This window comes from Pleurodeles waltl, chromosome 1_2 (genome assembly GCF_031143425.1).
Source record: "Pleurodeles waltl isolate 20211129_DDA chromosome 1_2, aPleWal1.hap1.20221129, whole genome shotgun sequence".
NCBI lineage: Eukaryota > Metazoa > Chordata > Amphibia > Caudata > Salamandridae > Pleurodeles > Pleurodeles waltl.
The window spans coordinates 742,638,708-742,662,317 of NC_090437.1; the positions used below are offsets into that span (position 1 = coordinate 742,638,708).

Genomic DNA, 23,610 nt, shown 5'->3' on the forward strand with positions numbered 1-23,610 from the left:
CCCTCAGTGATTGGGCAGCAACCCTGTCCTGGTCCTTCAACAGTACTCCAGTCAAAAACTTTGTAGAAAGTTTCTACGTCTCCAGCTTTTAGTGTTAGGCAGGAGGAATAAACTCTGAAACCAGCCAAGAGTTCAGGGACATCAAGAACAGCATTAAGGGTCATGACTCACTCCAATAGAAGCCACCAGTAGGCTCCAGGGCAGGTCCAATTGAAACTGGTCAGCTGGGCTCTTTCAGGAAAATGGGCATCTTGCAGCTTGTGTGTCCCTGCAGTTTACCAGAAGGTCAGCCAACTGACCCTTGGAGTTCACTTCTTTGACTATCACAAGCCTCAACAGCAGATGCATTCCTTCTTCTGCCCACATAGGTCCACACATTTTAGGAGGATGTTGCCCATGGGAGTCACCTCTACGAATAAACTCTAGTCTTTCTAACCAACAGGGAAAAAGAACCCATAGGTAAGCCTACCCACTTTTGTTGCAGTTCTTGTGTGCCCAGTGGCAAACAATCCCACAGTGCCTCTCTCTAGCTAAAATAGCATAACCTTTCTTCGCCTTTTTCCACCCTACATGTGTCCAGAGAAATGACCAACACCCTAATCTGTGATCACTCAAAAGTGGCACTAAGGGCATCGCCCCTCTCACTGGGATTGATGACTGACTGGCTTGAGCGACAGAAAATGGGGCAGGCCAAGGTGATGGCTACATCTGCCTGTGACAAGGTATGCCTCTTTGAAGTTAATTAAACTCCTATGCACTACTTAGATGGCCATCATGTCTCCTCACACCCAAGGCCCTCCTCTCAACTCTGGAAGCAAGTTCACACTGTATCAACGAGCTATTTAGCTCTTGGGTGACATTTGGAAGCCCATGGAAATGGGTCTTTAGATGTTTAGATAGGTTGAAGTCGACATAGGTAAAATATTTAGTACATGAATTGGATTTGTAATAAATATTTTTTTAAATACAGTAAGTAACGTTTCAGTTAGTTCCTACGAGGAGAAAACACTATTTAATGTTAATATCAATTTCCAATGCTTTTCTATGGAATATCTAATCTTGGTACAGTGGAAATGGCTTTTAGGGCGTTGTCACTGTAAGGACATATTTTACATTACACATTTACATGTTCTACTTTAAATATCATGCATCCTGTCTTATCGGGCATTGAGGCCTACTTAGAGGTGATTTATTAATATTTAAAAGGAGGGTGTAGGCCTATTAAAAGGGATTATTATGACATGTCGGTTTTTCAGTTTAAACCTGCATACTCAGGGGAGGGCTGCAGTCATATTTTGCTCTGTCGTTCTAGTGATGGCGCAAGGTTTGCTGCAGTCTACTAGTGACAACTAAATTATAGGCCCTAGGTATATGTGCACCTTATACTAGGGAAGTATAGGTAAGTTAAGTATGCAAATTAGGAGCAAAGATAATTCAACATGTTTCAGGGTTTAGGGTGTATGTACTGGTGTCTGGTTGGCACAGTCCCAGTGCACAGAATCAAAAAGTCAGCAGTATCAGTTAAAAAAAGAATAGGGTTGATCATGCAAAATAAGGCATTTTCTTAAACATATGTTTATATTGCAGAGCATAATTCAACATAGTCAAGCATCCTTCTCTGCTACACAAATTGATGTCTTGAATGCCATTTACCAGTAACATCTTTAACTGGTTCTTAATTTCTTCCTACCTATTCAGTCAACACCACCTTATTTACATGGGTGCCACAAGGTCCCAGAAAACCCTTACACCTTCATATTCACCAAGGATTCGCCGTGCAAGTCTTCCAAAACCTCAAACACTGCCTTTAAACCTGCCTGCTCAGTCTCACTAATACCGAATTCCTGTGATTCACTTTGAACAAGCAACAACCACATGAATTAGAACATATTCAATCCCCATTTTACAGCTAATGACAAGTCCCTCGGTTTCACCTTGGACATGGACCTAACCTTCAAGGAGTACAAGATTGCTTGGTGCAGTTCTCTCTAACGTAGAAAGTAAAACTGGTCTTTCCATAAAGAAGCTTCACAACTGCCGGCCAAAGTAATGCCCTGCTGCACTGCCACCAGATTCTATATTGGCTCCCATTAAAGAAATCCTAGTGGGCACAGATGGAACTCCTGGCTCTCCTACCTGGCCCATATGACCTTTAAAGGAAGCTGCGTCTTCTACAAGGCCATCATAACAGACACTTTCTGTAACACTAACCACACCTGCAGCCAGGACACCATCAGACAGGAGACAAAGAAGTACACATACAAAAAACAAGGAAGGAAGCTTTCTCCATTAATGCACCAATTTGGAAAAACATTAGTTTCTATCACTGCCTCAACCCTGCTCCAATTAAGAGAACGGATGAAGGCACACCCCTTTAAAGAATACTACACTGACATGCAGAAACAGTCCAATTCTGCTCTCAGACTCCTGTGACTCCTTTAATCCACTTATTCAGCTGATCTTTGTCTCTGACCCTGTACAGAAGTCTGCTGCCGTCTGTGTAGACTTATGCCATGGAAATGTCACAAACATACATAATAGATACATACTTACCTACAATTCCCACTTTCACTTCCCCGTATACTCCTGTCACAGCTTTCACTTTCGTTGTTTAAACTCTCTTTCTCCTACCGTGACACTGCCCTTCCCCCACTAATTTACTCACTGACCCTGCTCATTTCATTCCTGCTTCCCACAGGTGACAGTGCTAAATATTTTTATCAGGTAGATCTGGGATGCCCTCGGACTGCACCTATGAAGCAGCAGTTATGCTGGATGATCGAGAAATGTGACTGTAACAGCTCTACAACTGTAATACAGGTGTTAGAATATGCCATTTTGTGCTGACAGTCTTGTCCCCACAGAACAGCTTTTTGCAGGCAGGAAAGCCGAGAATAATAGCGAGCTGCACCTGTTTGCATTCTACAGAGTCCGCAATCCCATTATGTGGCATGGAGGAGTGGATCTCCATAGTTCCCCAGGTCTGAAAATGCCACCTTGCCATACATGAATACGTAGGTAATAATGTATTACTCATTTCTGTTAGTAATATATCCCAAAAGTGTTTCCACTTATAAACAGTAAATTCTCATTTGTGATACATTTTAAGCAAATATGGAAAGAACAAGTCTGCCATTTTGTTGATACACTGACATAAACAATGCAAGTGAAACTTTGCAGAACAGTCCATCCACTTATATTTAGAGAAAAAGGCAGTTTACCTAGAAGAGGGGGGCTATAATGACAGAAGCTACTAGTAGGCATTGTGCCTGACTTCCGTCGGGTTGACTCCGCGCTCAGTTTGTCCATGCTGCGAGATCTAAATAAATGAAACTGTGGTACAAACAATACCATGGAAGTATTAGCAGTAACTAAACATCTATATTTCAACAATGCTACAATTCTAAAACTCCTTCTTGATTAAGCAGTGCTGATAAAGGGGGAGGAAAAAACAAATGAGGCAATTCCTTGAGAGGGTAGGAAAGGCTGTAGTAGAAAAACTGAGAAAGGCTCCAGAGACTATAACAATAATAGCTAACAAAAGTTTTGAGAAAGCAGATATAAGAGAGTCCAGTGAAAAGTAGAGGTGTTAGCCACAATCAGCAACATCAAGAGATCAGGAATAGTTAAAGGAAAACTGTTCCAAAGTCAAACTTTACAGAAATGTGGAACGCAAACCAGAGGTTGGTAGAGACTTTGGTTATGCAACAGTTGGCAGCAGTAGTGGCTATAAGGTGCCTTTGAGTGGGAAGGTTTTGAAAACTGATCACGTAGATCAAACTTGAGACTAGAAGGGGTTCGAGAAACCTATTTAAATAAGGCTTGATTTGATTGAAAAGGTCACAAAACACATCTCCAGTACAGTGCTCAAACAGTCACAAACAATTTTGATAATTGCCAGAGTACACAGAGTGCCACTCGCCTCCAAAGTTGGAGGCAAACCACGAACAGTAGTGGATTATTTTCAATAATTCAGAATCAAAGAAAAGCACAGAGATTTTGCTTTTAAAATCTGTCCAGGTGTATTTTTTGAGACCTCAAAACAATTTTTGCTATTCAAACAAGCCCCTAAAAAACTCAGAGTGCTTGGTGCTCATACTCAAATTCTATCTCTTTGCAGATTAAACGTCTTATGGTCAGGTCGATTTCATAAATTACAAGAAATACCTGAGGCAAAAAGATTGCTGACCACTTTTCAAGACTTTAGAAATAAATAAACTGAATTCATGAAGACAAGATAGAGGCTGAAAGGTGGAAAGGGAACGTTATGTGCAAAGAAAATCATAAATAAAGCACTCCTGAGCGTTCCTAACTTTTAACCTTCTTTAGCACAGTATTTAAAGACAGGGTTCATCTATACTTTTAGTAGTGAACTATATCCGTAGCCCACTCACACCATAGCTGCTAATGGTGCACAAATTGTGGCCCAAAACCGGACGTTGCGCTACTTTAAACAGCCATGAAAACAATAGGAACGTGCTTAAGTGATGTAACATGCAAGTGGACAGCATCAAAATGCAAATACTTTGTCAAACTCGCCAGTCAGCCTAACTATCACTGATAAAGCATCCTTAGAATGGGTGCTTGAAAGACTTATCGGCCCGGGGACATTTAGTTAAAAAGAAGTAGTGTGTATTTTAAAGCACATTTATTTTCCAACTATATTGATGTAGCGTTTTAAGGGGGGAAGCATGACTTACTTTAAAAACTTCCAACAGCAGCTCAGAATTATTAATCCAAAGCAGCAGCAAGTACGCTTGTATGCTGAAGTGAGATGTTTAGTTGAGTGTAGGATCTGCGTTAAGAGAGACGCAACATTAACGCTGTAGAAAAGGCACTGCCACTCAGAATTCTGTGCTACGGAAAGCCATGTCCACAAACATGGCCACTTTTGACTGTACACAATGGAGGATATATTCATCATTTTACCTCACCTGGTAAATGAACGTGAGGACTGTGTGGAGAAGGAGGCAATGGGCAGCCACTTCTCTGCTTGACCAAGTGTTGTCATCTGGGCAAGATCACTTCCTCTTGTCATACTTGAGTTGGTTTATCTTACAAGAAGCTCAGACAGGCATAACTTCAGTTTCCAGTGTGTGCAATAAAGAACATTTATTAAAAGTCGCAGTGCTTTAGGTAGGAAGCAGGAGTAAGTCGCAAAAGGAAACAGAAAGCCAATGTTATACAAAATGTTCAATAATAAGCACTCCGACATCAGCAGTAAGGCACAGACCAGAAGCGGCTGGCCAGTCTTTCTAGCGCCTTCTACGCACACCACACCACACCTCACAGCACCACTGTTTATTAGCGTCCTTAACTCTACTGGTTCGTTTCATGTGTGATGCCAGGCCCTGACGTCTACTCCCTCGACTGACAAGAAGCCCACAGAACCACATATGCTGCATGTTTTCTACTTCCTAGCAAGGCCGCGAGGCTCAAACTCATTCATACAGTTCGGGGCCCGGACCATTGGGAAAGGTGATGGGCAGGGACAGCTCATCTTTGCCATCTTGTCAGTCAAATAAGCAGGAAGCCAGTAGCATCACTTGCTGCCTCAGCTTGCCCTACTCATTCCCCCAATTAAGAGCCCCCACTACTCAGAATTGATGAAGCAAGACCAGAACCATTAATAACGTGCATTTTTTGCTTGAAACACCATCAATTTATTTCCAAAATTACAGTTACTTAGTGTGCCATGACCATACACGGGCGATAGCAATGAAAATTAATTATTTGCATTTAATTTGTAAAATGCATGTACTTATGATGATATCTCAAGTCACCAGGTAGGAAATAGGACAGAAATACTTAAGCTCAGCAAATGGGGGCAAGGGGTGTGGATTTACATTTGCCCTCCCACTCCCAACCCTGCCACTGGTGGGACCAAAATGCAATCTTGTCTGTCACTCTTGGTTTGGTGACAGAAGAGGTTTGAGCATTCACCGCTACCCATATTTTGTGTGTGCCGTTTTATGCTTATAAAGGCGATAATGCGTCATTTACTTACCGATAATGGCATTACTCCTAGTCCTTCTCCCTTACCTTCCTCCTGGGTAAAGAAGGAAGTGAAGGAGGGACGAGAGATGATGAGTCTATTTGATACCAATAATATCATTACTCACCTTCCTTCTTACTCCTGAAGAGGGAGGGACGGGAGGTAATTAGCATTCATGAGACCCATATCAAAACTAGCCATGTCCAATGCCTTTCTCAGAAGTCTTCTGACCACAGTGGCTTACATACTAAATAATTATACATATAGCACACTGATTCTTTATGAAGGGTAACACATTTCCTAGCATGCACTGCAAGTCAAAACATCTAGCTTTTGTAAGGGAAAGGGTTTAGGGGCTACAGTGTTTTTTGTGTACTGGCTACATTTGACAAGTGGGGAAAAGGCTTGTACAAAATGCAGTGTAGGTGTAGTGCGAGCCCCTATTGTCCTAAAGTTCCTCTCGAGGAGATGTCTTAAAGGAAAAATGGTAAGATTAAAGGCTTGCTTTTGAGTACGTACACAAAGCAATAGTATGAGTTGCATGTGGGTGAAAAGATGTGATGTTCCTATGCATGAGTAGAAAATTAATTTAACAAAGAAAGCAGAAGTTTCTGTAAGGTAAAGGAAACGTGTTATGGGAGAATGGATGGTTATATTATTTGAGAAGTGTTTACAGTTTGAAAGTGGTATGTATGCGTTATGAAGTAGTGCAAGTGAAAAAGTAGCAATAAGATGGTAATATTAAAAACAATGATTGTGTAAAAGAGTTGAGGTAGAGAATGGATATCTAGTACACTTCGATGTACAAAGCAATTTTGCAGCTTCTAAGGTCAAATATGACCCTTTTGACTGATTTTTGTTTTTTTTTAATGTAAAAAACCCAAATTGAGATTCTGTAACATGCTTGCTGAATCCTTTTTTGGGTTTCTGTCTAAATACAAAACTGTATTTAGAAGGGGCACATACAGGGGAGGGGGCTTCCAAACACTGATTCGTTATCTTATGCATTAATGTTTTGCAACCGAAAATCGGACAGAAAACATTAATATGTTACCTCGAAATCCAAATGGGTTGTAACCATTTGCAAACAGGGAGGTGTCCCAAAGGGACCACCCATTCTCTGTAAATGAAGACAAAAACATTTTTAGAGGGATCCAAAGGAGTACTGCCTGCTCCTAAAAAATGTTTGTAAAATTGTACATTTCCTTTCTCAAAAGCATACCGGTGTCCTTCTAGGGAAATGGGCTTCATTTAAATCACACCACGCCAGTGATTCTTACCAACTGCAGTGGGTCTGAATTTGCAACCTACCTCATGTATATTAATGAGACAACTCAAATTGCAGCCCACTATGAATCTGTAATTTGTGAAAGAACCTATTAATACACAAGCTGGATCACAAAATACCAATGCATTTGGTAGACGTTGGTATTCAAATTGCAACCACTTCTACCAAATCCATTTTAGTAGATTTGTATTATTTGATTACATTTATGATTTTTTATTAGGGTTTCTTTGTACGTCAGGCCAACAATAGTATTCGTGACAAGGTACATCTGGGTATATATGTGTTAACAAAAGAGTTTTTACAATTTGAAAGCTGTATTTTTTTTAGTATGTAAGAAACAGTGCAAGAGTGTGGGTTGTATTACGATGGTAGCACGTGTAATAATGACTGTGTAAAAGAACTGAGGTAGACAACAGATGTTTAGTACATTGAAAAAAGGCTAGTATTAGAGGAAAGTGCATGGCGTGTGTGCATAACAAATAACTTCCACCTGGTTCCTTCTGTGCAGCTCTCTGGTGCTCGGCTCCTTGGGACTCCTGTCTAGGGTGTCCCATGTGAGTACTTTCCCCTCTAATTGTCATTTTGGTGGTGTGCACATTGTGCATTTTTGTACACTTCATTAGGTGTCCCTATTATGTTTTGGTCCTGATGAGACCCCGCATTCCTAAGGGGGGTGAAACATTGTCAACAGAGATGAACTAACCGATTCTCTGACCCCTTTAATTGACACAAGTTCTTGGTTGTATTTTTGTATCTTACACGTATGGTCGTTTGTTAAGAAGTGTGTGGAAACTAGTACATTTTTTTGTTCTTGGTGTATTGGTTATATATTTGTTTTGTTTTGTTTGCGTTTTTCTTTGGTTCAAAATGTTCACATGGGGCACTTTGCATATTATTGTTTGTGCATTTTTTTTAAAAAAATACAGAAAATTCTTGATACAATGAAAGTGTGACCATTCCTCCTCCCCATTGAATCAATGAAAATTTTTATTGTATTTTGCAATTGTGCTTGTTTTCACATTTTATATCCAGTTGCATTCCTAATAAGAACTGTTGTTTTCTTGATAATAGCAGATAACTTAAGGCATAATGGCTGATAGCAATTAGTATTGTGTAGTTTTTTAGTAATCAAGGGCATAGGCCCTCATTAGGACCCTGGCGGTCTGAAGACCGCCAGGACTGCGGTGGCGGTCTCACCGCTGACGGATGGGCGGTGAAGACCGCCAAATTAAGAGTTTGGCAATTTGGCCGAAGCCAAACCGCCTATACTCTGCTTGTCCCGCCACTTTTCTGTGGTCCACTGGGCTGGAGGTGAGCACCTCCAGCACGGCGGATGCCATAATACGCCAGCATTTTTCTGGTGGTCGCACCGCCAGAAAAAGCTAGTGGTCTTACATCCTGGCAACAGGAATGAGTATTCCGGTCACCAGGATCCACTCTCACACACTTCCACATACATGTATGCATGCAGTCACACACTTCTACACACAAACACACCCCCACTCGCCCACTCAAACGAGACATACACACCCATTCACACTGACATACATACATAAACACCGCTGACATGCACGCATTCCCTCCCCCGTCCCTATCTCCAGCACATACCTACAATCACACCCCCCTCTACATCACCCGCATGCATACATTCACGCCCTCCCTCTGCACCGCATAGACCCATTCACTCCCCTCTTCCGCATCGCACACATGCACTCACCCCATCCATCTGCATTCACCAACATACACACATCCACCCCCCCATGTTCACGACACTCACACATGCACACACCCCCTCATTTACCTCGTCCCTCGAAGAGGTTGTCAGGGAGGGGATGGGTCCCAGTGCTTCTACCACTGGCAGTACCCCACCATCAGGACACCGCCACACTGCATTACGGGTCATAATAGGGCGTGCGGCTTCCTTTTGGCGTGGCGGTGCCAGCAGTGCCACCGCCTCTTCCCCGCTGACCGTCAGCACGACTGCTGTCTGATTTCCGCCCGATTTTGGGAAGAAATCTGATGGAAGTCATAATGCGGTGGTCTTAAGACTGCCAGCACTGGTGGTCTTTCGGCATCCGCGGGTTCGGCGGTCTTGTAAAAAGACCGCCAAAGTCGTAATGCGGGCCATAGTATTGATTACTAAAAATATATGCCAATATTAGTGAAAGACAGAAAAGTATTCTTTTTGCATTTTTATTAAAAAAAGCTATGCTCAAATACCTGTTTACTTTTGCTGGAAAGCAATAAAAATGGAAAATACACAGAGGGACAGTATTTTCCAGTATTTTTGAGGTATCATTCATAAAGCCTATAAGAGCGCATGTCTTTACTTTGTGAACAAAAACGTAACTTCAGCACAGCAAAGTAAAGCAACTGAATGCACAAGGGTATGTAGTGAATAACACTGTATATGACAGGCTAAGGCATCCAAACAGCATCCACTTACAAAATGAAATGCCTATGAATTAGAAATTAAACGTTATTGTGCGAGCAAAGTAAATCAATTAACCTTCAAAGACTAGCTCTCAATTAGAAGTCACAAATCATGTCATATCTGGAGTCCAACAAAAGGACTGCTTGATGCCCATCACACAAACCTAATGGAAACACAAATGGAAAAATATGGCCAACATAAAATGTGAGGGCTTTGATGGACTGCCCTTCCAATCAATGGCAAACCATGAAAAACATATTAAAGCCATTGGCTGAAATGGCTGACCCAAACCATGCTTTGACTTTTGTTGAAGTACTGATTGCATAGTATCTTCCAAAAATAAATCGGACTAGCCAAACCTTATCCTGAGATATAGCCCAAATTTCAGCTTGATGGTACTGTTGGAATTTCATATCATTCCCACAGATGCAGGAGTTAATGTACACAATAGATGTTTATTAAAAGCATCCCTGGTGTTATCCAGGAGTAATGGGACAGCAATTAAACAGAATCGACCTATGGCACATTGGAAAAATAGAGGCAATTAAGTATTTAAATTTCGGTACCACAGCTTTGTAAAGAGGTACGGTTAAATACACAGTTTTTTTCACATAGGGTCTGAAGTAAAAGGTATTTCAAGAAACCTGTGATTCACCTCACATCTGTCATCCTGGTTCACCGTCACCCACCTGACACCCTTCCTGATAACCATTAAAGACACTGGCATCAACTGTAGCATAGATTAAAACGTTATACTTAAAACCCCCTTTCAAATGCAATGATCTGAGAAAAGGTGAATGTCGTCTTTCCAAGCTGCTTTTGAAGTAGTATTTTTACAATGTCACAATTGTGGCCTAATCAATTCTTTTGACATTGTATTCATTTCAGTATTTTTTAAATCTTTATTACAGGTTAAAGAGAATGATGCCTTGGTATAAGCAGGCAAATGGGCCATTTGGGTAGGCTGTCAGTCAAAGGAAATGGATATTAGTCAGGCCAGACTGAATGTGAAATTAGCTATTAACTCAGTTCAAAAACAAATTACAACAATGATATGGAAAAGCAACAGCAAATAATACTATAAAAGCATGATGACTGACAATTACATCCACATGTGTTATCATGGATGCAAACCTATGCGTTATGAAGCAGTGACAATTTTGATTTCATTCAAAATTACTGTTCCAAAATGATGGATCAGTATCTTGGAAAAGAAAATTTAGAAAATATAAAAAGTGTGCAAGAGTAATTTTTTTAAGGAAAAGAGTAGCCTGATAACCAACTGCAACTGCTGTACCCTGCAACAATGACAAACTAATGTGAAAAAAGTTATGGGGAGGGTTGGTGGATGAGCAACAGTGGGGATTGAAGGAAGTGGTGGGGGAGCAGGGACGGGACGCAACAGTGAAACTGGGAGGAGGTTTTAATTTTTTTTTTAATGAAACGTATGAGCAGGACTGAGAGGGACAGGGGGTGGGGTAACACAAAGCACAGGGAGTGGAGATGTGAAGGTAAAGCTGCACTGACAGGTGAACTCAAGAAAACACACAAACTCCTTTGGAGTGCTGAATAGAGAACTTTGGAGGAGATAGTAAAAAAACATATGCATTCCCACAGTGTTCTGAAAATAAAAGAACACTTATTTTCTTGGCGTGGGGCTATGGAAGGATACAAATCTTTCAGTCTAAAGGATGGACACAAAGCTATGCTCCAGGGGAGGGGCAAACACAAGAATAGGAAGGAAAGCCAACAAACACGGTGCAAACAAATGGAACTGGCAAGAAAGCCAACCAATTATAAGCAATGTGATGAACCAAATTAGTCCAGCACACAGTAGTCATAGGCTAGAATATTGTTGTTAGAAATCAGAACATTAAACAAGCCTCTTTGTTAAGAGATTAGCAGAGAGATACAGGACATTCCCATAGTCCAGGAAGTGACGTAATGAAGGTTTGGACCACTGTTTTGTGGGTGGAGAAACACCACATACACTGCTGGATCTGCAAATTATGCAGACCTGATCTCTCATTTTGCCTCCCTTCATTACTGGAGTGGAAGATTGCAGTCCCCAGCAAGCATTTGACCCTGTAGTAGGAGTTTCTGTTTATATGCAGGAATCTAAAGACCAAGTAGTCTGCACAGCATTCCTTGCTCAGCAGATGTTATCACATTGTACCATAATGCCTATGTTTTTAGCTTGGACTATGGTGTTTTATGACAGAACACTTAATTGTATGAGAGTATGTTTTATTTGGAAAAAATCTGACATAAACATTATGGCCCTCATTCGGACCCTGGCGGTCTAAAGACCACCAGGGCCGCAGTGGCAGTGTCACCGCTGACAGGCCGGCAGTGAAGACTGCCACATTATGAGTGTGGTGGTTTGGCCTCTGCCAAACCACCACATTCCCGCTTTACCGCCAGAGTGGTTGGACAGCCGGGCCGGAGATCAGCATCTCTGACCCGGCGGTCCACTGAAGACCGCTGGCGGTATCACGAGTTGCCTGTCCGCCAGGGTTTCCATGATGGTAGCACTGCCATGAAAACCCTGGCGGAAAGGCTACCGGTGATAGGAAATATCTTTCCTGTCACCAGCAGACGACTCCAGACGACTCCCCAACTGCCCTCTGCAATTCCACGATCCCTACACCCACCCTTGAATGACAGCACCCCCACCATCCCCGCATACATGCACGCACCGCGCATACACTCACTCACCAATACTTACATACATGCAATCACTCACACGCATACATACACATATTCACTCACATGCATACGTCCACGCATTCACTCACACACATACATGCATGCATTCACTCACATGCATACATACATGCACATAAACTTTCCAACACGCTCTCACCTGAACAACCATACACGCATTCAAACACCCATACACACACACGTACACGCACACATTCAAGCATGCTTTCAAACACCCATACAGACATGCATACACACATGCATTCAAACATGCATACAACTATGCACATACACACACGCATTCAAACATGCATTCAAACACCCATGCACAGACGCATACATACACGCATACACACATTCACACATGCAGACAACACTCACTCACACACGCACACACAACATCCTGCACCCTTCCCTGTCGGATGATTGACTTACCTTGTCCAGTGAGGAGGATCATCCGCCAGGGAACGGGAACAGGTGCTTCCACCACCAGCAGCTTCCCGCCATCAGGACACGCCAGCCGTATTATAGGTCGTAATACGGCTAATGGAGTCCTTTTGGTGGGGTGGGGCCGGTGGTGGAACCGCCTCCGTGCCTCCAACTGCTAGCACGACTACTGGAGGATTTCTGCCCAAATTGTGGCGGAAATCCTTCAGTACTCGTAATATGATGGTCAGAAGACTGCCAGCACTGGTGGTTGGAAGACCGCCAGCACTGGCGGTCTTCTGGCTCCCGTGGCTTCGGCGGTCTTAGGAAAAGACCGCCAAAGTCATAATGAGTGCCTATGTCCTAAATATCGTTTACAGAAATAATGTCATATTGGGTGAGTGAGTGAAAATATCTGTTTATTAGTCAATTAGGCCATAAACATTGATTAAAACAGACATATGATAAAATAAATCCAAGATAAAAGTATCAGACTTATAAAACTACCTGAATTTGTCTAATGAGTGTGGAGCTTACATAAAACAATTACAATTTAAAAAAGCCAAGCAGTCCCAATATTTCATCTTATGCAAATGTCACCTATAAAAAGTTTTACATAAAATGTATAGTACAATAAATAGAACTGTAGGCATTTGGCATGTGCAAGAGGGCAAATAATGCACATTTTGAAACCCAGTCTGTGAGACAATGCCCAGTGAATGATAATAAGGTGCTATGTAACTCAGCCTGAGAAGATGGGAAACTACAAAACATCAGTGGCCCTAGTAGCCCACTTGGATTTACCATACACTGTCTTGAGCTAATGTTAATCATATGGTATTTCAATCTATCGACTGATGGCTAAGGGGTAATAATAAGGTGCTGGCTTGTATTCACCCTGATGGGATAGGAACCTACAGAGCGCCCAGGACACTAGCAGGCCATCAGATGCAAATACCTATAACATATCTTAACAAAGCACCCAACTGCCATCTCAGTTCCCCCACTTAATGTCAGTGCACAGCCTTGGCGAGCGACTTGAATATTTCTAGGAACCGAGTCAGTATGATGTTTTAACATTGTGTTCCCTGGATCTTGTGACTCCATCAGACTTGAAGGAGCCTTAAAACCTGGCCTTAAAACCTGGCTCTTCAACTGAAGCTCAGAAGACAAACTCCATTAGCACCTTGAGACCCTTACAGGTGAGTAGTTGTGCTCTATAAACCCTGATTTGATTTGATTGACACGACCTAATCCCAAGGTTATTACATTTTTTAGCAGTCCTCTTCATTGAGAGGCCAAGGTGGGGCAGATACATATAATATGCTGTAATGTTTTGTCTGCCTGATAAAATAAACAACATTTTTTATCCATATTTGGACCCTCTTGCCTCCATTTCGGGCAAATATCTAATGTACGGATGGGTCCAATCTCAGAGCCAAGAATCTCTGTTTTATTTCCCAATGATAAGTGGCTTCCAGGAGAGGTGATTGTTTTCAAATCAGTATATGACTTCAAAACTAGCCACCTGTTGGTTCACTTCGCCACCTGTTGTTTGTCGGCTACCCTGCTTTGCAGCTTAACAGCCTTGTTCACTGCCTGTTTAAAGGCGGTAGCAGACATATTGCTGTTCCATAGGTTACCCAGCTCAAGCGACTAAATACTTTCTTCCAAATAGCTTTTGTACTCGGCATTCCCTCATCTCAAATTGATTTCTACCCAGAATAATTGGCTAGCATGCCCTTGCCAGCAGTTCTCAACTTATAGCAGCTCTTTACAAAAGCAGCTGGCCTGGCGACTGACTTTGTTAATGAGAACTCCAGCCTCACCTGAGCTGGTTCTGCCCATCTGCCACTTGTTTTTATTATCACACCAAAAGTTTGTCCAGAAGAGCTGCCTCGGCACCTAACAAAACCACTGCTCCATAGGACAACGTTGGTAACAATATAGCCTTATTAACATATATAAAGGTTTAAAGTTGTATGGCCATAAATGGACCTGGCGGGTGTGGAGAAAGCAAGATTAAGTGCCTGGGCCATTCCCTTGATCGCCTCTCTTTGGGGTGCAAATGTGGAGCATGCATTTATTAGCAGCCACAAATATTTATAAGTTAGTGACTCTTCGATTGTATTTCCTCTAAGACTCCACGTGTGTTTGCTTGATAGCCAACGGTTCAGAGGGACCGCTCTTGTTTTTTTTCCCTATTTATTGGGTGTAGATTTTCTATTTGTAACTTTTTTTGAAGCAATATTTTTGTAAAAAATATTTAAGATACAATATTTATGTAAGACGATAGTCTGCACACTATATTCTAGCGCGTCATGCAAAAGGTCATTTTGTAACGTAATGGGCAGCACTGTTTGCACAATGAGTGTACAAACCCATTTTAGTCTAATATATCTGACTGACCACTTCAGAATTACAGGTATTACCCTTTGTTTTAGGAAAAATCCAAATTCATATGACTGCATGTCTTTCAAGGATATATACAATTACTAGAAATAGGTTAAACTCGCCATTTCAGACTTACGAGCAATAACTTCTTTCAGTGAAAATCTTATTTTCTCACATATTTTTTTATTTCACCAAAATTAAACTACTTTCAATGCCTTATATTCTTCCTTGTAAGGTGCAAAGGACATATCATACTGCATTACATTATAGGTGCCTGTATTGACAGGTAAATTACACAGTAAACCATCAATCGTACAAAATCTTTGTGACACTTTTCTCAGTAGAATGTATGAGCTTGTGAGGACCAAGCTGCATTCATGAGCACTAACTGATCCTCAGCAAGACATTTTGTTATTGAATTCCAAGTTCCATCTGGCCTATATGGCAATCAGGCAGTACCTGAAGGGCTGGTCTGACAGTTCAGTATTTGGGCCCTGGATTTTTTGGTTGTTTGTGGGCCTGATTTATGATCCGCTGGGCCGTTTTTTATTTACATTTGAGTTCCCACATACGGAACAGTTTGCCTGCAGCAAGCTCAAATCCAGTGAGTTTTCCACATTTTGCAAGGCATATTTTATACAGCATGTCTTTACAAATTCAAAAGAGACCCAATTTGCAAAGTGTTGCTACTTTTTATCTATCTAATTTGGATAGTTCAGCAAAAAAGTATTCCTATCTCAAAACGATAAAAAAAATAGTAAACAAAAGGGACATTTGTGGTAATGTACAGTGTCAGGCCTTTTTAAATGGCACATTTCGATTTCCCACTGCTGTTTTCAGGTGCTAAACTGGTACTAATTAAGTGAAATGCTTGCCCAGGCGCAGTAATGAGAGTTGAAATGACAAAACTGAGAAATACTTCCACAGAAAGTGCCGCTTTATGTCATATAATGTAACGGTCCCCTGCCACATAATTCCATGGTCCCTGTCGGTACTGTACATGTGATGTTCCCTATAATAGGACTCAACACATCAATGCCTACGAGTTCCCTTCTTCAAATGTAAAAGAGTTTTGTGAACAACAGACGTGACTGGGGTGTCCTTGCAAAAGTAAAGTACCTGTTTCAAGTAACTACAAAGGGGACGGTCTGCGGGGTCCGTTCTCTTACCTTGGACAAACTCAAAATCCCTGCTGACGGACGGAAGGGTTCTGTTGATCCCTAGGATCCTGTCCAGGTGGAAAGCAAATACCTCGCTGGTGTCCAGCGGACTTTTAATGAGGCCACAGTCACCCCGATGGCAACCATTATGGTCTGCTGTTTCGCCCAGGCTTTGCTCGGGAGGGAAAGGAGTCATGGATGGGCCGGAATTGCTTTCAAACAGTATCAGACCCCCGTGAGAAGACAGCACCCGCCGCACCCGCGTTACCCGGCTATCCGCTAAGAAGCGCATGGCTCGGATGTCCTCCTTGCTGAACCAGGCAGGTGCGCGCTCGCTGTACATCCGGATATTGCTGTCGTGACCCTGAGATTGCCACTGGTTTGTGAGCTTTATATTCCCCAGACGGAGAGTCGCTGTTTTAGCCCCGGGCTTCCAGGTCTGCCGCTGCCTTGTTCCCTCTGCCCTTTGCCACTCGCCGTGATCCACAAGGCGCATCCCGCGTTGCGGGTCCTGGGGGGCGCTTGGGAAGTTTGCGACCTGGACGGGCGACACCTGCTTCTTCCTGCGTTTGGGTTTCACCGTGCCTCTGATATGAGCCGGCTTGCTGCGCTTTGACCTAAGCGTAATGTACACCACGTTGGGCTTCAGTGTGGAGGCCACGCTGCTGATGACGCCCACGCCTTGGTCATCGGCATCAATCTGAAACGTGCTGTCCAGGTGCATCCCCGGGTACTGCGTCTTGGTATCCTTGCCTCTCCCATGGTGGGCCTGCTCACGCTCACTCTGCTTGGGCAAAACATGGCCCACCTGGGTAACGATAAAGAAAACGTAGACCAAGCACGCTGCCCCTATGAGCGCGTTCCGTAGGGTCTTTGGACGTCTCCCACCCCACGCCCGCAGGAGCCAGGAAAATAACCCCAAAACGAACCAGTTTATGCGCTTGCCCAGCTGAGCTAATGTCATCGTTTCTGTGCATCCGCATCCTGAGACGAACAGCGAGCCTTCAGTCTCCAGCTGGGGTGATGCATGCTTTCCAGGCCGCCAGGATATGTTTTTTTTTTGTCCTGCGCAAATCCTCTGTGCAAAAGGGCTCGCTGGCAAGGATGGAACCGTGAGCCTGCAGTGTGCCAGTGACTGACACTGGGCTGTAACGAACGAGCAGCAAATCCCTTATCAGCAGCAGCCGAGAAGTGATTTGTTTCAGGCTATGAATGGAGGCAACTGTGTAAACAGAGTTAACCACGCACTGTCCGGGCGGGTGAAACCCAGGTTCCTTTCAGAAGCGCTGTCGGGAGATTCAGAATTGCAGAGAGAGGCATTCTTAGTATAATAGGGTTCATAAGCAAACAGGAAAAGGCAGGAGAAATTTGCACACACGGACAGAAAACAGTCTTTTCAGCACATGCACTATTTAGGAGTGCACTTCAAACCCCGTCTTTCTTCAGCCCATCGCCTAATATATAAAAAGTAGAGCTCCGCCTCTTCGGGAACTGAAAAGCAATGGTTAACAAGTGAAACGTAACTGAAGAAATAAAATACTGCGTAATATGATGGTATAACGTCAATTTTACATGGTAAGCTTTGAAACAATAGTAATGCAATTCATCTGCTAGTTCAGACGAATTGATTTAATTAAGTCTGATACAGTGGTTTAGTGAATGGGCTAATGTCCGATCCAGGGATGTGCGTTTAGTCTCATGGTCTCAGGTACTAATACCATTAGGTCGATTCAACCTTTCCTCCTTCTGAGGTCGACAACATGAGTAACATTGAGTCGGGTAGCAATAAACGTCTAGTGCCAAGAGATCGCCTTTGGTGGGGCTCTTTAGTGGTGAACGGCTGCATATATCTGTGTGAAATAGCAGTTATTTATTACTATATTGCACTGCATTTTTTGCAAGTATCCCCCTCCCGCACCTATTACTATATCCGCTTTCAACGTCAGACTAAGCAGCCACTGGGGATACATCACGAACGAACAGAGAAGAAACAGAAATACATGGGCGGGTGCCGGTACTGCTCGACGGGGAAGCTCGCCTGCAGTTCTGGCACAGAGTTTAGTAAATGTGTTATGGCGAATAGTGATTTTGGGATACTTGCAAGATTTATGTAGTTAGAAATAATTCTGTACATGGTTCTGACTCGAAATCTCAGTGCAACAAATTATATCTGCTGCTTCTCTGTGAGTAAAGGTACCCGTAGAGCGCAAGCCTAGCTGCAAAGGATCGCGGCGGTGAACAGAAGGATTCATTCGAAGTTTATTGAAAGGAAGCAGCTTACACCGATCGCACTGCATGACCCGCATGCCACGAGTTCTAAACTATTGGGCTCCCCCTACTGGAGGACCGGTATTCTGTACTCAATGACACTGGTTGAAAGGTTGACGCATCTGCTGTGGAGACGATTCGGTTTATGTACAATAATACATGTTTATGTTAGCTACGTCATGTGCCTGTATTGTTTGATGCATCTCACACACACTGTGATGAGCTAAAGGTGCTCGCAATTTCTTCCTTTAATTTACATTTTTAGAGAAATTGAGATAAGGGTTAAAGAAAAATAAACTGCAAATGGTATACAGAAAAGTCCTCATCCAGCGTGTAGAAAAAAAACAGCTCTCTTTACCCTGACCTGCGTCACTAAAGATAACCAACAGACATTCGACAATGTATTCCATTGTTATTGAGGTTATATAGCGCGTACACCCCTGACGAGGCGTTAATGGGCTTAACGAATAGCACATTACCTCCCGTTCCCTCCCTCGCCTTCCTTTTAACCAATGAGGCCTCCCGCCTCCCCCCTAGACCCTCCCTTCCCCTTTCAAAAACCCCCCCACCCTTATCCCCTCCTGTTCTTTTGTCTAGCCCACGCTAGACGTTTTTCTTTCCCTTTCTTACCTGCACGGCGGGGCCTGGAGGTCGTCGGTGGAGGCACTCCTCGGGACGCGGAGCTCCGCGAGGAGTGCGCCGGCTGGGTCGCGTCTTTGACGAGCAGCATGGCTGCTCGGGAGGCGTGTACTGGGGGCCGGCTGACAGAGTCTGCCGGCCCTCTGTGGCTGGGGCGTCGGTTTCCGCGCCGCGGAGCCGCGGGGAACTGAGGGACTTCGATTTTGAGCTGCTCTTCAGGTAGGACGGGCGTTCTGCCCGTGGTTTTTATGAATTTGGCCACAGTAGTTGACCTTTTTAGGGATTGGTGGAGCCCTGTTGGGGGAGGACCAGGTGCCTATATACAGGGTAGTTTTTTGGGGTGAGAGTCAGTGTTATTTGGTGGTTTATCATGCCTAAAGTTCCAGCAAAAAGACGTAGGATTGTATCTTCCTCCTCCTCGGAGGAGGGAGGTGAGGCTAGCATTGCTACTCCTGAGGCCTCACAGTTGCCAGGCAGGGGTACTCCTCTCATGTCCAGAGAGGAGGTGCAGGATATGATTGAGGTGGCTGTTACCAGGGCACTGCAAGCAGGCGTGGCCAGGACTGGTCAGCCTAAGCCTGCGCACTCATCGGTAGCGGCAAGGAAGTCCTCATCGGAGAGTGAGGATGAGGCCCCATCGACGTCATCTGGGGGGAAATATGTTTCCAGAGAAGAAATGTGGGAAGTGATGGCGCATGTTCGGGACAATTTGGGTTTCCCAGTGTTTCAACCTACAAACTCGGATTCTCATTTATTTCCTCAATATCAGACACCTTTGAAGTTTGCCATGCCTTTTCAGGGACCTGTGAAGGATATGGTGTTTCGTGAGTGGAAGGATGTGGATAAGGCTCAGGTTCCAAGATTCCTTCAGAAACTTTACTTGCTTGAGGGTGAGGAGGTTTTACCTCCTTCAGTACGCCTGGATTCTATTTTGGCTACGCTGATTGGCAAAACGTCAGTCAATCCGGAGGATTGTGTGCCTACGGATGCCACAGACCGTAAAGTGGATTCAGGTCCTAAGAGGGCTTTTGCTGCGGAGAATCTGGCGCTGAGGGCAGGGATTTATTCTGCTTATGCGTCACAGTCATTGGTACAAGACTTTGATAAACTGGCGGTGGCTGTACAGGAAGGGGCGGAATGTTCAGAGCTCCTGGCTGGTATGGAGCAGCAGGCCAGATTGTTGGCTGATGTGTCTTCTGATGTGGTCCGTACTTCGGCTCTGGAGTCTGGGTCTTTGATTGGGGATCGTAGGTCCCTCTGGTTGCGTTCCTGGAAGGCTGATCCAGGGGAAAAGGCAGCCTTGTTGAGACTGCCGTTTGAAGGTCGTAACTTGTTTGGAGATCAATTGCCATCCATGCTTTCCAAGGCATTTAAGGAGCGGAAGCATGCCTTACCTTATAAAGGGGTTCTTCTTCGGGTAAAGGGTGGAAGAAGCATTCCAGAGCTTCTCCTACTAGGGATGCTAAATCCTTTTCATTTAGGAAAAGGCGTTTTCAGCCGCGTTTTTCGCCTAAGAAGTCTGCTCCTGCGACCCGGGGTGGTTTCAAGAAGGGGTCCTGACAATCACTGTGGGCCTGGCAGAGGGCCGGTTGGGGGAAGACTGAGTCACTTTCTTTCGGCTTGGGAGGCCAATGTAAACGATCATTGGGTTCTAGACATTGTGACCAATGGTTATGTCATAGATTTTGTGAGGGTTCCTCCAGATTCAGGGGTACGTCCCACTCCTCTGCCTTCAGAGGGGTCACGGAGCATTATTGGACGGAGTGCAGGACTTACTGGTCAAGGGAGCCATTTCCCCCGTTCCGCTAGACGAAAGGGGCCTGGGCACTTATTCGGTCTTGTTTCTTGTGCAGAAAGTTTCAGGGGGATTTCGACCGGTGCTCAATCTAAAGGAGGTGAATACCTGGATCAGGACAGTGCATTTCCGCATGCTGTCCATTCAGACTATTTTTCCATTGGTCAGGCAAGGGGACTTTCTGGTGTCACTGGATCTGCAGGATGCTTACCTACACGTACCGGTGGCAAGATCCTCTCAAAAGTTCCTGAGGTTTGCTGTGGGTCAGGACCATTATCAGTTTTGCATTCTACCTTTCGGTCTAAAATCGTCTCCTCGAATTTTCCCAAAGGTGCTGGCTCCTCTGGTGGCTTTGCTTCATTCAGAAGGGGTGTTTCTGCATCCTTATCTAGACGACATTTTGATTCATGCTCAATCACGAGACCTGTTGCTGAGGCAGGTGGACCAAGTTCTGGGGGTCCTGCAAAACCACAGGTTTTTAATCAATTGGGAGAAGTCAGACTTAGTGCCGTCCCAGGATCTAGTGTTTCTGGGGGCTCGGTTTCAGCACTTCCAGGGTTGGTGACTGTGTCAGAAAAAAGGTTGGGTGTACTCCAGGCTTTGGTAACAAAGGTATTGTTGCTGTCTGCTCCCCGAGCTCTTCTATGGTTGCGGCTGCAGGGTCATTTGGCATCAGTGATATTTCTGGTTCGTTGGGCACGTTTCCATCTCCTGTGCTTGATGACATGGTTCTTGAGAAGGTGGGCACCAGGGTCCAGTTCTCTGGAGGACAGGGTTCCAGGGTCCGGATTGATTCACAGAGAGTTGCAATGGTGGTTGGATGCAGACCACCTGAGGGTAGGGGTGTCTTTATCACCTCTGAGACCCGTGGTGGTGACGACGGATGCAGCCTCTCCGGTTGGGGGGCATGGATGGGGTCGGCTCAGATTCAGGGGTTTTGGTCCCCTCGGGAGGCGAGTCGGTCGTCGAATTGGCGCGAATTGAGGGCGGTATTCCTGGCTCTGGTCCATTTCCAGGATTCCCTGAGGGGATCAGCGGTTCTGGTTCGCACAGACAACTTAGTGGCCAAGGCTTATGTCAATCGGCAAGGGGGGACCAGGTCGAGGGCTCTGTTCAATTTAGTCAGAGAGATTTTTGTGTGGGCTCAGGAGTGGGTTCCTTCTCTCAGGGCTACGTACATTCAGGGGGTGGTAAATGTTCGGGCAGATCTGCTGAGCAGAGTGATTCCTTCCTCTCAACTTTTCTCTCTCCGGAAGTCTCTGTTTCAGCGTCTGGTTCGGCTTTGGGGTCTTCCAGTGCTGGATGTGTTTGCGTCCGCAGGGAATGCGAAAGTGGGTCGCTTCTGCTCCCGGTTTCGGTGTCCCCAAGCATGGGAGGTGGACGGGATGTCGTGTCCTTGGCCGCAGGGCCTTTTGTATGCGTTCCCTCCTTTTCAACTACTCAGGGCATTTCTGTTATGAGTGAGGGATCTGGGGTCCAGGGTTATCCTCATTGCGCCACTTTGGCCGAGGGCGAATTGGTTCCCGTTGTTGAGGCTGATGGCGGACGGGAGGATGTGGCCTCTACCCCTTTGTCCGTCTCCCCTGGAGTTTCCCTGCCTCCCATTGGGGTCATTGAGGAGGTTGCACTTGACAGCCTGGAAGTTGAACGACGTGGATTGACAGGTCTGGGGGTGCCTGTGGCTTTGAGTTCTACCTTACTGGCTTCAAGGAGACGTTCCACTTTGCTTTCTTATGGTCGACAGTGGAAGGTGTTTTCGTCATGGTGCTTAAGTCGGGAGTTGGATCCTACCTGCGCTTCTATCTTTGAGGTGATGCAGTTCTTGCAGGACGGTGCTCATTTAGGGTTGTCAGTGGCTTCTCTTCGGGTACAGTGGGCAGCTATTCAGGCTTTCAGGGGACCATGGCGTAATCTTCAGGATGAAGGGCGCTTGATGCCTAGATTTTTTCAAGGGCTTATTAATTTATTTCCTCGCCCGGTACGTTCTTTTCCTTCATGGGATCTGTCCTTGGTTTTGGATGTGTTGATGGAGCCACCTTTTGAACCATTGGGGGACTGTGATTTGCGCCATCTATCTTTGAAGACGTTCTTTTTGGTAGCCATGACTTCGGCTCGTCGGTTGGGGGAATTGGGTGCATTGGCTTGTTCCTTTTCTTTTTGTAAGATTTTTCACGATAGGGTGGTTCTGGTTTCGGTGCCTTCTTTTATTCCAAAAGTCAATTCTTCTTTCCATTCACGGCAGGAGGTCATCCTTCCTTCATTTTGTCCGAATCCCTCCTCAAGGGAGGAGGTCCGTTTCCATTCGTTGGATGTACGCAGGGTTTTGTTAGAGTATCTGCGGGTGGTGGCTCCTTTTCGTAAGGGGGATTGTTAATTTTGGTCCGGCTCGCAAAGGTGAAAAACCTTCCACGGCTTCCTTGAGTCGGGGGTTGAGATCTTTAATTCTATTGGTCTATTCCTTGAAAGAGGTGGTTCCTCCTCAAGGGATTCAGGGGAGATCTACCA

At 44.5% G+C, this 23,610-nt stretch overlaps 1 protein-coding gene across 1 annotated transcript in view; it reads right to left on the reverse strand.

Moving 5' to 3' along the window:
• The window catches only part of GASK1B (golgi associated kinase 1B), a 156,306-nt gene extending 138,469 nt beyond the window's left edge, over positions 1 to 17,837 (reverse strand). The window contains exon 1 of the mRNA XM_069243268.1: positions 16,413 to 17,837. Within this exon, the coding sequence (XP_069099369.1) occupies positions 16,413 to 17,367 (955 nt within the window). The 5' untranslated portion in view covers positions 17,368 to 17,837. The remainder of the gene's footprint in view (positions 1 to 16,412) is intronic.
• Between the last annotated feature and the right edge of the window lie 5,773 nt (positions 17,838 to 23,610).